The sequence below is a fragment of the Portunus trituberculatus genome, chromosome 46 (assembly GCF_017591435.1).
Source record: "Portunus trituberculatus isolate SZX2019 chromosome 46, ASM1759143v1, whole genome shotgun sequence".
In the NCBI taxonomy this organism is placed as follows: Eukaryota; Metazoa; Arthropoda; class Malacostraca; order Decapoda; family Portunidae; genus Portunus; species Portunus trituberculatus.
In genome coordinates this window covers 33,440,899-33,457,707 of record NC_059300.1, presented here as the reverse complement: position 1 = coordinate 33,457,707, position 16,809 = coordinate 33,440,899, and the positions used below count along the sequence as shown (strand labels likewise).

Below are 16,809 nucleotides of genomic sequence, written 5' to 3'. Positions count from 1 at the left end.
CGACAACAAAACTATTGAGAATGAAAAAAAAAAAAACCTGAAGGAAAATGGCTGAAAGGCACCAGCAAAGAATAAGATGTAAAAAGACCTGCTGAAGATGCCAATGACTAAGGAAAACAGTTCAAAACCAGCAGCAACAGAATCACCAGCAGCATTAGCATCAACCAAGTCTGTGTGATAACGCCAAGAGCAATTCAGCAGGCGGGCGAGGCGGTGCAGGCCAGTCCACCACACACAACCTGTTTCCATTCGCGGCTGGTTATACCCCAGACTCAGGTTCGACACGTACTACAGTGAGCAAACTTGTCAGGTACGCCTGCGTCTGGGTCAAGCTAACGGGCGAGGGAGAAAAATAAGACAAAATAAAGAACCCAAGTTTCTGCTGGTGTACCGTGTATGCACCTATTGTACACCGCTAGCCGCTCCTCCTCCCCCCTCTCAAGGTGCATCACACGGAGGCAAGTGACGAGAATTCCCCACAAAGCAAAGGATGTGAACAAATAAAGATTGAAATCTCCAGCTCGTTATCCTCTCAACACCAAGTTGCACATCTTTCTCCCCTTTTTTCTTTTCATCCGTGAGCACCACACACCACACATCTCCCTGCCCACCAGGATACACACCCACGACCACACTCACGTCCACCCTGCAATCAAACATCTTCGTAAACTGAGTCGCTAAATAAATAAATAACATCATCATCAACAACAACAATAGTAATAATAATAATAATAATAATAATAATAATAATAATAATAATGACAAAGCTCCAGACATAATACTTGTAGGCTGCCGTGAAATATATCTTATTTACAAAGCTGGAAATAAAACAAGTCATCCTTGATAAAGAGAAAATACGTACATATAACATGACACTTCTGCCGCCGCGCCGCTCCCAGGCCAGCCCAGCTCCCACCTCCCGTTTCCCGCCTCCCACAGTCCCAGTACTTTATCATATTTAGATTGTTTGACTTTTTTTTTCATTAATTTCATTATTATCACTATTTTTTGCGAAGAAAAGACAATCGTACTCTCATTTGGCATGCAGAGCTGTCATGGACTGGCAATAGGCTACATCAATGTTCAGCCGCCGCGGAAGCTTACCGTAGTAGTAGGGTATAGCTGCTACCAATGAAGAGTTCCGTGCGTGTCAGCCGTCACCAAAGAAAAGGAAGAAAGAAGAAAGAAAGTAAATGAAAAAAAAACAATAAAAAGAAGCAAGTAATGAAAAAGCCTGTCGATGCGGGAAGAAACTTGTCAGTAGCAAGGCAACCACATTAATTGTTCTGTGTCCAGTCTAGAATTTCTAGCATCGATGCCAAGGCACATTCCACTTGTATTAAAAGTTAGGTATTACTGCAGAGTTTCACCACAATCAGCTACGTGTTTTTTTACCCACCTCAAGAGATAGAGCTCCTGATTACGAGTAATTTGAACCCCATTATATACTAGGTGCAACCTTTTTGAATGGCGACACAGATATATTTTTTTTTTTTTTTTTTTTTTATTTAAGCATGTTTTGGTGATCCGCCGTCACACTAGCCTCCCGCATCAAACCCTGCCGCACACTGATGGTGTCAGGCGCTCGCGGCGGCTCGGCGGGCTCCGTGACATACCATTGTCTGAGCAACGCTGATTGGTTCTGTTCTTTGAAACTGAAGCGGCGGCCAATGCAAAAAAAAAAAAGCATAATTATTTCCACCAATCACGACGGCCCCTGAGGTTAGGTTTAGTTAGGTTTAGTTAGGTTAGGTTAGGTTAGATTGGGTTAGATTAGGTTTAGTTAGGTTAGGTTGGGTTAAGTTAAGTTAGATTATATTTAGTTAGGTTAGGTTAGATTAGGTTGGGTTAGGTTAGGTTAGATTAGGTTTAGTTATGTTTAGTTAGGTTAGGTTAGATTATGTTTAGTTAGGTTAGGTTAGGTTAGGTTAGGTTGGGTTAGGTTAGGTTAGGTCCTTTTCTGGACGAAACTATTTTTTTCTGGTAGATTTCGGCTTGTTTTTAATTAATTTACCAGTTGTTTTTTATCCAAATCATAATAGGTTTCGGGGCTGTAAAAAATAATTGGTTGATTTGCGCCAAAAACAAGTGGTATTTTGATTAAAAGCAAGCCGAAATCTAACAGAAAAAAAAAATAGTTTCGTCCAGAAAAGGCAAGGTGGTTAAACTCTGTAGGTTTACCAAAAGTTACAGGAGCCCTAAACACGTGACAGGCAACTATACACGACACCATCTCTCTATGATAACACTCACGTGCAAAAGTAAAAGCTCAACTCTTCTACAGGGATCAGAAAAGCTGGGAGACATAGCCTGCAGGATGATCACTACTGTAGTATCTGCTGACGTCTCTACCCGACGCGGCGCGGCGCACTGCGCAGGTCTGCACTGACAGGGAGAACATTAATGTTATATAATAATACTAATTGTTCACTGAAATTATATAAAAATATACACACTGAAAACTAAGTTACATAAATGAATAAGTAAAATAAGATCAATCAAAATAATATTCTGATGTTCAAGTTGTCAATTATAGGCCTAACAAATAAGTTCTTATCTTTCTTAATGTTAAAGACTTACAACTCAGTCAACATAAGAAACAGATATCTACCGTAATATCTGGTTAAACTTGAAACATACAGTACATCAATATTTGTCCATGGCTTTTATCAGAATGATGAAGTCAGTACAGAAAAGGTTTTCATACAACTTTATTGGATATCAAGGATAATAAGGATTTACTGTTCATTTAACATGTGTCACTGAATCAGCATGCAGAAATTATGAATACAAAAAATTGTTAGATTACTGAATCTGATAAAAAGTGATGAGATCATCAAGTCTTTGAAACGATCTGACTTGAAGATATCAACCATACTCACCAAGAAACCCAGCTTGCCTCTTGCTCAGAAGTGTAGCCTACTAGAATGCATGATGACCTTGGAATGGTGGCAATGATAAATGTTACCGTACGTGGGCTGATGGCAAAGACTGCTGAGAGCCAGCCTGGCACTGCTGGCTGTTGTGAGGCACTCGTGAGTAGTGCTCTCTCTCTCTCTCTCTCATGTGCGGAAGAAAAAAGGGAGGGAATATAATGTAGTGCCTATGCGAGATGTTGTCATGCAGTGCTAGTCAGAGTATCCAGGTCATGTTTTTTGATAAAGTCATCACTTACCGGAGACTCCCAAAAGGCAATTGTAAAATCTATGATGTTGATGTTTACCATGATGATAATGATGGTAGCTAGATGATGATGATGATGATGATGATGATGATGATAATGATGGTGATGGTGGTGGTGGTGGTGGTGGTGGTGGTGGTGATGATGATGATGATGATGATGATGATGATAATGATGGTGGTGGTGGTGGTGGTGGTGGTGGTGGTGGTGATGATGATGATGATGATGATGATGATAATACAATGGTAAACTTTGAGTGTTAAACTCAAGAATGGTAAAGAGATCAAATCAGCAAAGATGTTGCAAAAACTTCCATGAATGTTAATTTCAAACAACAGGTAAAAAATTTAAGTATATTTTCAGCTTTAACTCAATAGTTTCACTGCATTACACTTTCAGATATCAGAAAACTTGCTTTTTGTTTGTCTGTTCAAACATGAACCACCTAGAATAATCAATAACATAATTTCTCAATAACAATCTTTAATTCCTAGGTAAATTTACAAGCTCTAAAACACTTATAAATTAAACTTTTTTCAAGAAAACTTCTCAAGAAATATCAACTCAGTCCAAAACTGAGATCATCCTTAAAACCTCAAGTGAAAAGTTCAAATGAAGGGAATATGAAAAAACAAACAACAAAAATAAAGTAAAAAAAAAAAATAAAAATCTCCTGTAAACTTCAACACACACTTTGATAATTGTCACATAACTAACAACAAGTTCTAGAGTTCTTTAGGAGGCAGATCAATAACCCAATCATCCTGAGGCATCCTGTAGGTGGTGTTGTCCATCCTCAGCACAGTGATGCCGGCCCCAAAGTAACTGATGACGTAGTGTGAACCGTCTGCTGGCCCGATGGTCTGTGTGGCGATGAGGATGATGTCAATCAGCTGGCCAAGGAAGAGGAATCCCAGGGTACAGAACTTGGCCAGGCCGACAGCGTAGTAGCCCAGATAAATACGATCAATGCCAAACATGCCCAGGAACACCGAGAGGAGCAGAGCTGTCTCGTACGAGTAACCGTTGGTGAATCTAAGAAAGGAATTAAGAACATAAGCCAATGAGCTGCATTAACCAAACTTAACACACTAATGATTCTTGATAGTCTTATGTATTTCTCTTTTACAATTAGTCAATCTTCATCTACATGTGTTTATAATTTTTCTTAGTTATGTCTTTTCAGATGCCTCTGTGTGTGTGTGTGTGTGTGTATTTACCTAATTGTATTTACCTAATTGTAACATACGGGAAAAGAGCTATGCTCGTGTTGTCCCGTCTCCATATCTATTAATGTCCAGCTTTTTCTTAAAATCATGAATATTCCTTGCGTTGACCACTTCCACGTCTAAACTATTCCATGCTTCCACCCTTCTATGAGGGAAGCTATATTTTTTCACATCTCTCCTATAAGTGGCCATTTTAGTTTTTCCCATGCCCTCTCGACATTCTTCCATTCCACATACACAGATCTTCCCTATCCATTTTTTCCATGCCAATCATCACTCTGTATATTGCTATCAGGTCTCCCCTTTCTCTTCTGTTTTCCAGGGTTGGAAGTTGCATTCTTTTCAGTCTGTCTTCATAAGTCAAATCTCTTAAGTCAGGCACCATTTTCGTTGCAGCCCTCTGTACTTTCTCTAGTTTCCTTATGTGTTTCTTTAAGTTCGAGCCCACTGTATTGTTGCATATTCAAGCCTCGGTCTTATCATTGCAGTAATTATTTTCTTCATCATTTCTTCATCTAGATATACGAACGCCACTCTTATGTTCCTCAATAAGTTCAATACTTCTCCAATTATTTTGTTTATATGTCTCTCTGGCGATAGGTCATTGGTAATTGTCACCCCAAGGTCTTTTTCTTCATGACTGGTTTTATGTCTTCATTTCCTATCTTGTACATACTCCTGATTCTTCTTTCACTCTTGCCAAACTCTATTTTCTTGCATTTTGTCGTGTTGAACTCCATTTGCCATGTACAGCTCCATTTCCATATTCTGTCCAAGTCTTCCTGGAGTAGTTCGCAATCTTTGTCACATCTCACTTTTCGTAACAATTTTGCATCGTCTGCAAATAGGCTCACATAACTGGACACCCCATCCACCATGTCATTTATGTAGACTGCGAACATTACTGGTGTGTGTGTGTGTGTGTGTGTGTGTGTGTGTGTGTGTGTGTGTGTGTGTGTGTGTGTGTGTGTGTGTGTGTGTGTGTGTTATTCAACACAGTCCCTGCTGATCACCCAGCCAGCCCTTCCCCTACAGAAAGAGCTCAGAGTTCATAATGACCAATCTTTGGGTAGAGCTGAGACCACACCACACTCCACACACCAGGACAGCGAGGCCACAATCTCTCAAGTTACATCACATACCTATTTACTGTTAGTTGAACAGGGGCTACGCATTAAGAGGCTCACCCATTTGCCTTGCCATGCCTGGTACTCAAACCTGGGCCCTCTTGGTTGTGAGCCGAGTGTGCTAACCACTACACTACGTGTGTGTGTGTGTGTGTGTGTGTGTGTGTTTCTGACGAGACAGCCAGACGTTACCCTACGGAACGAGCGCAGAGCTCATTATTTTCGATCTTTGGATAGCCCTAAGACCAGGCACACACCACACACCGGGACAACAAGGTCACAACTCCTCGATTTACATCCCGTACCTACTCACTGCTAGGTGAACAGGGCTACGTGAAAGGAGACACACCAAATATCTCCACCCGGCTGGGGAATCGAACCCCGGTCCTCTGGTTTGTGAAGCCAGCGCTCTAACCACTGAGCTACCGTGTGTGTGTGTGTGTATTTACCTAATTGTATTTACCTAATTGTAACATACGGGAAAAGAGCTATGCTCGTACTGTCCTGTCTCCATATCTACTAATGTCCAGCTTTTTCTTAAAATCATGAATATTCCTTGCGTTGACCACTTCCACGTCTAAACTATTCCATGCTTCCACCCTTCTATGAGGGAAGCTGTGTGTGTGTGTGTGTGTGTGTGTGTGTGTGTGTGTGTGTGTGTGTGTGTGTGTGTGTGTGTGTGTGTGTGTGTGTGTGTGTGTGTGTGTGTGTGTGTGTGTGTGTGTGTGTGTGTGTGTGTGTTTGTAGTTTTACAGGGCCTGGGCTTTACGCTCAAGTGGCCCTGTTTCCACATTTACACTTATCCAATTTTTCTTTAAAACTATGCACACACGTTGCTGACACCACTTCTTCACTCAAACTGTTCCAAGTCTCAACACATCTTTGTGTGAAACTATATTTCTTAACTCTCAGACATCTTCCCTTTCTTAGTTTTTTACTATGCGATCTTGTGCTTCGAATGTCATATTCTTCTCTCAGGATGAGTTTCTCATTATCCACTTGATCCATTCCGTTAATCAATTTACAAACTTGTATCAGATCCCCTCTCTCCCTTCTCTGTTCCAGGGTTGGTAGATCCATAGCCTTCAGTCTCTCCTCATATGTCATCCCTTCAAATTCTGGGACCATTCTTGTGGCCATTTTTTGTAGTCTCTCCAACTTCCTTATGTGTTTCTTTTTATGTTTTTATGGGGGGTCCACACAACTCCTGCATATTCCAATCTGGGTCTTATTATAGTACTTATTAATTTCTTCATCATTTCTTTGTCCATGTAGTGAAACGTTAATCCAATATTCCTTAGCAAATTATGTCTCTCTGAAAATTCTATCAATATGGCTTACCGTTTGATTGTTTTCTTCCATCGTCACTCCCAAGTCCTTTTCCTTTTTTTACTTTCTCCAGTTAACTCCATCTTCCATCTTATAGATTACCACTGGTTGTCTTTCACTCTTTCCCATTTCTATGTGTGTGTGTGTGTGTGTGTATAATTCACCTCCTCGGTCGCCTGCTGGTCACCCAGCCAGTCTTCCCCATTACAGAGCAAGCTCAGAGCTCATAGACCAATTTTCGGGTAGGACTGAGACCACATCAACACACAACACACAACGGGAAAGTGAGGCCACAACCCCTCAAGTTACATCCCGTACCTATTTACTGGTAGGTGAACAGGGGCCACACATTAAGAGGCTTGCCCATTTGCCTCGCCGCTTACCGGGACTCGAACCCGGCCCTCTCGATTGTGAGTCGAGCGTGCTAACCACTACACTATGCGGTGTAGTGGTGTATATACCTAGTTGTATTTACCTAGTTGTAGTTTTACAGGACCTGGGCTTTATGCTCGTGTGCCCCATCTCCATGTCTACACTTATCCAATTTTACTTTAAAAGTATGCACATTCGTTGCAGACACTACTTCTTCATTCAAACTGTTCCACGTCTCAATACATCTTTGCGGAAACTATATTTTTTAATATTTCTCAGACATCTTCCCTTTCTCAGCTTTTTACTATGCAATCTTGTGCTTCGAATGTCATATTCTTCTCTCAGGATGAGTTTCTCATTATCCACTTGGTCCATTCCGTTGATCAATTTATAAACTTGTATGAGATCCTCTCTCTCCCTACTTTGCTCCAGGGTTGGTAGGTCCATAGCCTTTAGTCTCTTCTCATATGTCATGCCTTCAAATTCTGGAACCATTCTTGTAGCCATTTTTTGTAGTCTCTCCAATTTCCTTATGTGTTTCTTTTTATGAGGGGTCCACACTACTCCTACATATTCCAATCTGGGTCTTATTATAGTACTTATAAATTTCTTCATCATTTCTTTGTCCATGTAGTGAAATGCTACTCCAATATTCCATAGCAAATTATGTCTCTCTAAAAATTCTATCAATATGGCTTACCGGTTGATTGTTTTCTTCCATCGTCACTCCCAAGTCCTTTTCCTTCTTTACTTTCTCCAGTTCTACTCCATCTCCCATTTTATAGATTCCCACGGGTCGTCTTTCACTCTTTCCCATTTCCATGACATGGCTTTTGTCCACATTGAATTCTATTTCCCACTTTTACTCCATTCCCAGATCTTATTTAGGTCTTCTTGCAGTATTTCACAATCCTCTTTTTGCTTTATAACTCTGCACAGTTTCGTATCATCTGCAAACAGATTTATGTAGCTGTTCACTCCTTCTGGCATGTCGTTAATATAAATGAGGAAAAGTATTTGTGCCAATACTGATTCCTGCGGCACTCCGCTTTCTACTGCTCTCCACTTGGACTTCATATCTTTAACTACCGTCCTTATTTCTCTCCCCCTCAAATAATTTTCTATCTATGTGTGTCTGTGTGTATGTGTGTGTGTGTGTGTGTGTGTGTGTGTGTGTGTGTGTGTGTGTGTGTGTGTGTGTGTGTGTGTGTGTGTGTGTGTGGAGAAAGCTGAGTTTGAAGGTAATGTAATAAGATGTAAGAGATGAGGAGCGATAGAGACAATACAGCAACATTTGTGAGACTGCAAGGGGAAGGTGATTAACACCATCAAAGCTCAGTATTATGTAAACACATGTGTTTTTAAACCATAACATAACACATGATGCAACACACACACATTAGTTAGCAACTCTAACCAGCCTTCTGAAGAAGCTCCCTATAACACAAAGTATTAACAGACAAGCAGACAGACAGATAGACAGACAGACAATACCAAGCCTTCACTGGACAGGTAAACACTTACTTGCAAGGCACTTCACGCTCAAATGTTCCATTGTTAGTTTCTATACAGATGATGCCAGTGGCTGAGGTGCAGGGGATGCGAGCACGGCCTTCCTTTGTGCAGCCTTTCAGCTGCTGAGTTTGGGGGTCAATGTTCAGTTCATTGCACTGGTACTGGCCAGGCAGCAGAGATGAGCAGTTGGTAAAATGAGTATCTTCTCCACATGTGGCAACTGCTAATAGCAAAACTGTAACTGAGCAAATAATGTAGGTGTTGTTCAGTGCACCACTGAAGCTCCACCACCTTCTCATTGCAGTGGAGAGACTATCAAAGCTTCATCAATAGCAGTCACGGCACCAACAGCTCCTCAGTTCACATCTTCACCGACATGTGTCTGGCCTGGAAGACAAAGTCTATATTCAAAACAGGCAAATACACAACCACTAAAATGAAAACTATCCACACAACCATCAATATGAAAACTATCCATACAACCAAAAATATAAAAACTATCTAAAGGAAACAAAAAAGATCACAATACATGATCCCACTGCAAACATTCACTCCTGCCGTGTTTGACACCTACTTCTCCACTGTCAGTTTCTTTATGAACAAAAAATTTTGTTTGTCATCCTTACTTCTGACTTTGATGAGTTTTGCAGCTGTCTAAAGGTTCTGTAGAAATCTGAATAAAAAAATAATGGTGAGAAAGGATTCAATATTATCAGGCACTTTTCAACATTAGTGACAATTCTGTAAAAATGAAGCACATCATGTTAGGAATCCACAGTCCACCAAAAACTGATGTACTAAAATAGTGGCAATAAGGCTACTGTGGTGCAGTGACAGGTGCACCTGGCATCACTTGAAATCCAGACTGGGGTAGTTGGCACACAAATCACCAACATGTTCATTGCACTTCCTTCAGTTTTGTTGATAAATGGCTGCCTGGAGAAACCCAGGAAAGTAAATTGTGGAAATCCGTAAGTCCCAGTAACACTGGCACCGTGGCTGGGGAGACACTGGCACCATGACTTGAAGTAAGTGACCTCATCCACAACAGGCTCAGAAGTCGTGGAGACACTGGCACCATGTCTTAAAGTAAGAGACCTCATCCATCACAGGCTCAGAGGCTAGAGAGACACTGGCACTGTGTCCTGAGGTAAGGGACCTCATCCATCACAGGCTCAGAGGCCAGGGAGACACTGACACCATATCCTGAAGTAAGGGACCTCACCTTCGACAGGTTCAGAGGCTGGAAAGACACTGGCACTGTGTTCTGAGGTAAGAGACCTAACTCATCACAGGCTCAGAGACTGGGGAGACAGAACAGTAGAGCTAAGGCTATTAGTATCCAGATGAGCAAATCCTGTCACTCATACTTGCTTTAATGCCTCCTGAAATAGTGATTCTGGGGCATTGTTAGGCTATAGTGCTAATAAAGTAATCAAATGGGTCTCTCTCTTCTGTGCATCTCACCATGATAAAATAAAGATATCAAAATAACATGAGCACTTTACATCCAAGTTTGCTTAATTTATCTAAGGGTTAAGACATTGCTTTTGGCATTTAGGATCCACTACCCTGAGTAGATGTCCTTCCTCACCTTGGGCTGTGGCTGGGATTCAAATCTCTACACCCAAGGATGTCCTGTCAAGCCCAGAGTACAGGCAGGGGGTACCCCTGTACTACGGCTGACTACAACATTAGCATTTTTCATGTTAAGGTTAAATTTCACTGGGTTTAAAAGTTAAAATCAAAGCTTGTTAGTTTTAGTTCAGGTATCCATCCTTGCTGGTCTTCCCAAATTAAGAAAAGCATCCTATTTTGTCCAAAAATTAATAGTTTGGTAGTACATGTGACCAACAACTAATAATAACCATTATATCTTGAAATGAGGCACTTAAGTGTTTGAAGAAAGAATCCTGCAAAATAAGGTTTTGAGTTATTGACATTTACAATATTATCTCAGTGCAAATTCCTTTACTGCTGTGATGGTGAATCCAGCAAAATGCTGTTCTCAAAAACTTATTCCCAATATTTGCTTGCATAGGTACTATAATATCTTGGTAATTAATTCCATGAACATAGTTATTATTCTTTTTTATTGTGAAAACAAGTATATGAAATATACTTTACTTTTAAATATGTTCAATGCTTCTAAATAAGAAACAAACAAACTATTTCTATGTAATGATTTTTTGGTGATGAGGCATGTGGGTTGCGGTGATTTATGATGAACCATGTCACTGTTTGTGTTATCGACAGATATATACTCCTTCAGTCAGTGACAAAAGTTCTTTCTTGAGCCAATATCAGCTATTTAGAGGCTCATACTTCAGATCTCGGTGGTATTCACAGATATAATGTCAGGCAGACTAGCAGGACGTGCTCTCGTCTGATTGGCTGTGTGACGTGATGGCAGAGTGCAGCCTGCCGCTGATTGCCAGTCAGGGATATCAGGTTACCCTCTCCTATGAAACACTTTCTCTCGGTAGCTTCCATGCATGTGCCAAAATTTTGAATGCTAAGTTCAGTGCATCCATATATTCAGAGGGATTATCAAACACACTGAAACATGTGGTGACCTGAAGTTAATGGCCAGCACAATACTCTAGCGAGTCCAACTCTAAACCACTAAACATGTAAAAAGTTGTCTGTCCTATACTGTACACATCATCCAAAGACTGACAAGGCTTGTACCTAACAGTCCACCCAAGCAGAACCCAAGCAACACTTTGTGTGTCTGTGTTGAATGCTACCACTATGAATACGGCAAACAGCTACACCCTCTGCATCACAGGAATTAACATAATAGAATCCTCTTTGATACAAAAGATAAGGGTGTATCAAACTATAAAGAAAAATCACGGTTCAATATACAAGATTTTTCAAGGCACTCTCATGGATAGCCGAGGGAGAACGTGTGGCTTGTGCGTGGGGCAAGTGCAGTGGCACTGGTGTCCCTTGGGGCGATATCATAATTATTAAGGCAATGACTAGACGCCTAAAATGATGGTAGTTACAATGGAATTTATAATTGAAGTGACACTAGCTCTCAAGGTAAAAAAAAAAAAAAAAGTTATTTTAGTGAAGTAGCAAATGCATTCCAGAAGAAAGATGTTAGACATAAATTAGATAGGATAAACAGAGATAGTGAAAAGATTAGGAAAGATTTCCAGGTGCAAATAGGAGAGAATAAGATTAGGATTCCAAATAAGGAGACAGCATCTAGGAAGGTAGCAGGACTTAAATGTTTTTATGTAAATGACAGGAGTCTTAGGAACAAGAAGGACAAGTTATCTAGTTATATAGTTGAGGAGGACTTAAATGTTGTATGTGTCACAGAGGCATGGGTAAATGAGGAAAAGTTTAGGGAAAATAGGAAAGAATATGAAGTAGATGGATACATTATGTATTTACACCAGAGAATTGGTAGGATAGGTGGAGGAGTAGTTATTTATATAAAAAAATCCTTCATTTCCAGTCAGGTTAATGGTATTAAGGTAGAAAACAGAGTAGAGTCCTTATGGCTGGATGTTAGAGTAAACAAAAGTAAGGTTATTAGAGTAGGAGCTTTTTATAGACCACCTAACCAGTCAGCAGATGTAGACAACCTTATGGTAGATGAGATAAATAGGGGGTGTACTAGTCAGACAATTATCTTAGGGGATTTTAATCTTAAGTCAGTAAACTGGGAGAGGATCCCTTACAAAGATATAAGGCAGAGAAACAGGAAGCCATTATGGTGGACTCACGAGATAGGTAGACAGATCAGAGAGAAGAGGGCATATAGAGAGTTGCAGAAAAGTGGGGAAGATGTAGATTTGATTAGGTACAGACAGGTCAGGGATGATTTGAGTAAGGTTATAAAAAAACGTAAAAGGCAGGCAGAGATAAAACTAGCTAGAGCTGGGAGTAAAGATCCCAAAAAATTATATGTTATTACAAGGTCAGTGATAAAAGAAATAAGGATAGGATTGGACCACTCAGAAAAGATGGTGTAGTAGTGGATCAAAATGAAGACATAGTAGAATTATTGAATGAACAATTTTCTTCAGTATTTACTAGGGAAAGAATAGGAAATCCTGTTACAAACAGTGCGACGAGTAGTTTAAGAGCTTTAGAAAATTTTGATATAAAACCGGAATTATTAGGAAATTTATTCTTGAACTAGACGATAGGAAAGCTAGTGGTCCTGATGAGCTACATGCCAGAGTACTTAGGAGGGTGTAGACAGTATTTCTGAAGCACTTAAGTTAATCTTTGAAAGATCACTTAGGTTTGCTGAGATACCTCAGGACTGGAAGTTAGCTAATGTTACACCAATATTTAAAAAAGGTAGGAAGGATGATGCGAATAATTATAGACCGATCAATTTAACTAGTATAGTATGTAAGATACTAGAGAAAATCATTAAGGGTAGTATTTGGGAGCATTTAAATGAGAATAGATTAATTAGAGATACCCAACATGGCTTTAGATCAGGGAGGTCCTGTCTTACAAATTTGCTCGATATCTTAGAATATATTACCAAGGAGTTAGATGATGGAAATAGCATAGATGTTATATATCTAGATTTTAGCAAGGCGTTTGATAAGGTACCGCATAGGAGGCTAGTGTACAAATTGAGACTACATGGGATAGGGGTAGGTTAGTTGATTGGATTAGTGAATGGCTTTCTGATAGGAAACAGATAGTAGTATTAAATGGGGCAATGTCTGAGTGGAAGGAAGTGGTTAGTGGGGTACCCCAAGGATCAGTGCTAGGACCTCTTCTTTTCTTGGTGTACATTAACGATTTAGATATAGGAATTAGTAGCAAAGTATCAAAGTTTGCAGATGATACTAAGATAGCATGTGCAGTACAGGGTGAAAAGGACAATTACAGAATACAACGAGACCTGGACAGGCTGATAGCATGGGCAGACAGGTGGCAGATGGAGTTTAATTCTAAAAAGTGTCAGGTTATGCATTTAGGTAAAGACAACACAAACTTTAGCTATGAGATGGAGGGAAAGGATTTAGGAGTAGTGATAGACAGGACTATGAAATTTTCAAAGCAATGTTTAGAAGCAAGAAATAGGGCAAATAGGATCCTGGGTTTTATAAATAGAAATGTTAGTTATAAAAGTAAGGAAGTGGTGCGTAGCTTATATAATTCCTATGTTAGGCCCCATTTAGAGTATTGCATACAGGCCTGGTCACCCCATTATAGGCAGGATATCAACATGTTAGAAGCAGTTCAGAGAAGAGCAACTAGGATGATACCAGCATTAAAGCGCCTGGAGTATAGAGATAGATTAAAGGAATTAAACATGTTTTCATTTGAGAGATGTACAAGAGGGGATATGATAGAGTTATTTAAAATGTTCTCAGATACAAACTACATAGATGTGAGATCTTTCTTTACCTTAGAGGAGGGAAGTAGGACTAGAAATCATGGCAGAAAGATTAGAAAGCAAGGCTGCAGGTTAGATAGAAGAAAATATTTCTTTAGTCATAGGGTGGTAGACTTAACATAACATATAACATAACATAACATAAATAATAGGATAACAAAGGGCCACCAGGGCCCATCTAGGTTATCCTGTATCAGTCGCACAGCGACCTCGTCATCAGTACTTAAAGATACACTTACAAGTACACAATACATTATATACTAATTCTAAATATTTGGCCCATTAACAGGGCTAAGTCCTACATCGAATTCCTCTACAATCTGTAATCCCCATACATGGGGATCATGTCTTGTTTAACTATAGTAAATTTCTTATAAAACTATCATGCAGCGCTATACATAATTATAAATCTAATAAATTTAAGTGCTTATCTAATCTGTTTTTAAACATTGTCAAACTAGTGCTATTTACAACCGTCTCTGGCAATGCATTCCAGAAGTCTACCACCCTATGACTAAAGAAATATTTTCTTATATCTAACCTGCAGCCTTGCTTTCTAATCTTCCTGCCATGATTTCTAGTCCTACTTCCTCCTCTAAGGTAAAGAAAGATCTCACATCTATGTAGTTTGTATCTGAGAACATTTTAAATAACTCTATCATATCCTCTTATACATCTCCTCTCAAATGAAAACATGTTTAATGCCTTTAATCTATCTCTATACTCCAGGCGCTTCAAAGCTGGTATCATCCTAGTTGCTCTTCTCTGAACTGCTTCTAACATGTTGATATCCTGCCTATAGTGGGGTGACCAGGCCTGTATGCAATACTCTAAATGGGGCCTAACATAGGAATTATATAAGCTACGCACCACTTCCTTACTTTTATAACTAACATTTCTATTTATAAAACCCAGGATCCTATTTGCCCTATTTCTTGCTTCTAAACATTGCTTTGAAAATTTCATAGTCCTGTCTATCACTACTCCTAAATCCTTTCCTTCCTCTACTGCCTCTAGCCAACATCCCTCCATCTCATAGTTAAAGTTTGTGTTGTCTTTACCTAAATGCATAACCTGACACTTTTAGAATTAAACTCCATCTGCCACCTGTCTGCCCATGCTATCAGCCTGTCCAGGTCTCGTTGTATTCTGTAATTGTCCTTTTCACCCTGTACTGCACATGCTATCTTAGTATCATCTGCAAACTTTGATACTTTGCTACTAATTCCTATATCTAAATCATTAATGTACACCAAGAAAAGAAGAGGTCCTAGCACTGATCCTTGGGGTACCCACTAACCACTTCCTTCCACTCAGACATTGCCCCATTTAATACTACTCTCTGTTTCCTATCAGAAAGCCATTCACTAATCCAATCAACTAACCTACCCCCTATCCCATGTAGTCTCAATTTGTACACTAGCCTCCTATGCGGTACCTTATCAAACGCCTTGCTAAAATCTAGATATATAACATCTATGCTATTTCCATCATCTAACTCCTTGGTAATATATTCTAAGATATCGAGCAAATTTGTAAGACAGGACCTCTCTGATCTAAAGCCATGTTGGGTATCTCTAATTAATCTATTCTCATTTAAATGCTCCCAAATACTACCCTTAATACTAGTTAAACTGATCGGTCTGGAATGCATTGCCAGAGGGGGTTGAAAATAGCACTAGTTTGACAATGTTTAAAAACAGATTAGATAAGCACTTAAATTAATTAGATTTATAATTATATATAGCGCTGCATGATAGTTTTTATAAGAAATTTACTATAGTTAAACAAGACATGATCCCCATGTATGGGGATCACAGATTGTAGAGGAATTCGCTGCAGGATTTAGCCCTGTTAAGGGGCCAAATATTTAGAATTAGTATATAATGTACTGTGTAGTACTTGTAAGTGTATCTTTAAGTACTGATGACGAGGTCGCTGTGCGACTGATACAAGATAACCTAGATGAGCTCTGGTGGCCCTTTGTTATCCTATCATTTATGTTATGTTATGTTCACAAATAGGTCACCTACCAAGGCAGGAGAATTATTAGTGATGTCGCTGGAGTCTGAAAACACCTCTAGGTATTGGCCTGAAAGTGCCGGGCTAGTTGGATTCTGGCAAGTTGCCTTGACTTAAAGAGGAAAATCCTGGAGTTGCAGAGTGTCTGGAGGGCCAAGCCAGGGTATTAAGGGTGAGGACACCCAAGGGCCTGCCAGCACGTTGAGTGGCAATGTTGTCCTAGTGCCTGTCACCGACTCCCCATGACCGTGGTGTTGTGTTGTGGTGGTGGCGGCGATCTTGATATCAAGGTGTTCGTATCCATCAGTGTTGTCTTCACCCACACCAATTCTTGACATGTATTTCCTCATGTAAAAAGAGTATATGATGATAGAATAATTTAATAAACAATTATAGTAAAAGAAATACCAGCAGCAACAAAAGAGAGAGAGAGAGAGAGAGAGATTTTGATTGAGTGATAACTTTACTGTTGTAATAATGTACACAGCAAAAGAGGTCAGGTCATGTCGGCCTCCCTATACCTAAACATGGGGCCAATTAACACATCTCAGAGAGAGAGAGAGAGAGAGAGAGGCTTTTTTGCATTTTCTTTTCTCTTTTTATGTAGGATGGAAATTCCGGTCAAAAGCAAGAAAATTGCAATCA

The 16,809-nt window shown here is 39.8% G+C and overlaps 1 protein-coding gene across 2 annotated transcripts; it reads right to left on the bottom strand.

Moving 5' to 3' along the window:
- Positions 1 to 3,520: 3,520 nt before the first annotated feature.
- On the bottom strand, positions 3,521 to 16,473 carry LOC123520087 (TM2 domain-containing protein CG10795-like). Of its 2 annotated transcripts, XM_045281976.1 has the most exons (4): positions 16,176 to 16,473; positions 9,380 to 9,426; positions 8,763 to 9,140; positions 3,521 to 4,216 (listed from the first exon to the last, which is right to left on the bottom strand). In XM_045281976.1, exons 3-4 carry the CDS (start codon positions 9,050 to 9,052, stop codon positions 3,907 to 3,909), a joined length of 600 nt encoding a protein of 199 aa, XP_045137911.1. In that variant the 5' UTR covers positions 9,053 to 9,140; positions 9,380 to 9,426; positions 16,176 to 16,473; the 3' UTR covers positions 3,521 to 3,906. The 2 variants fall into 2 exon arrangements, with proteins under 2 accessions (XP_045137911.1, XP_045137910.1); XM_045281975.1 differs by lacking the exon at positions 9,380 to 9,426 and having other exon boundaries at positions 16,176 to 16,472.
- Positions 16,474 to 16,809: the final 336 nt, after the last annotated feature.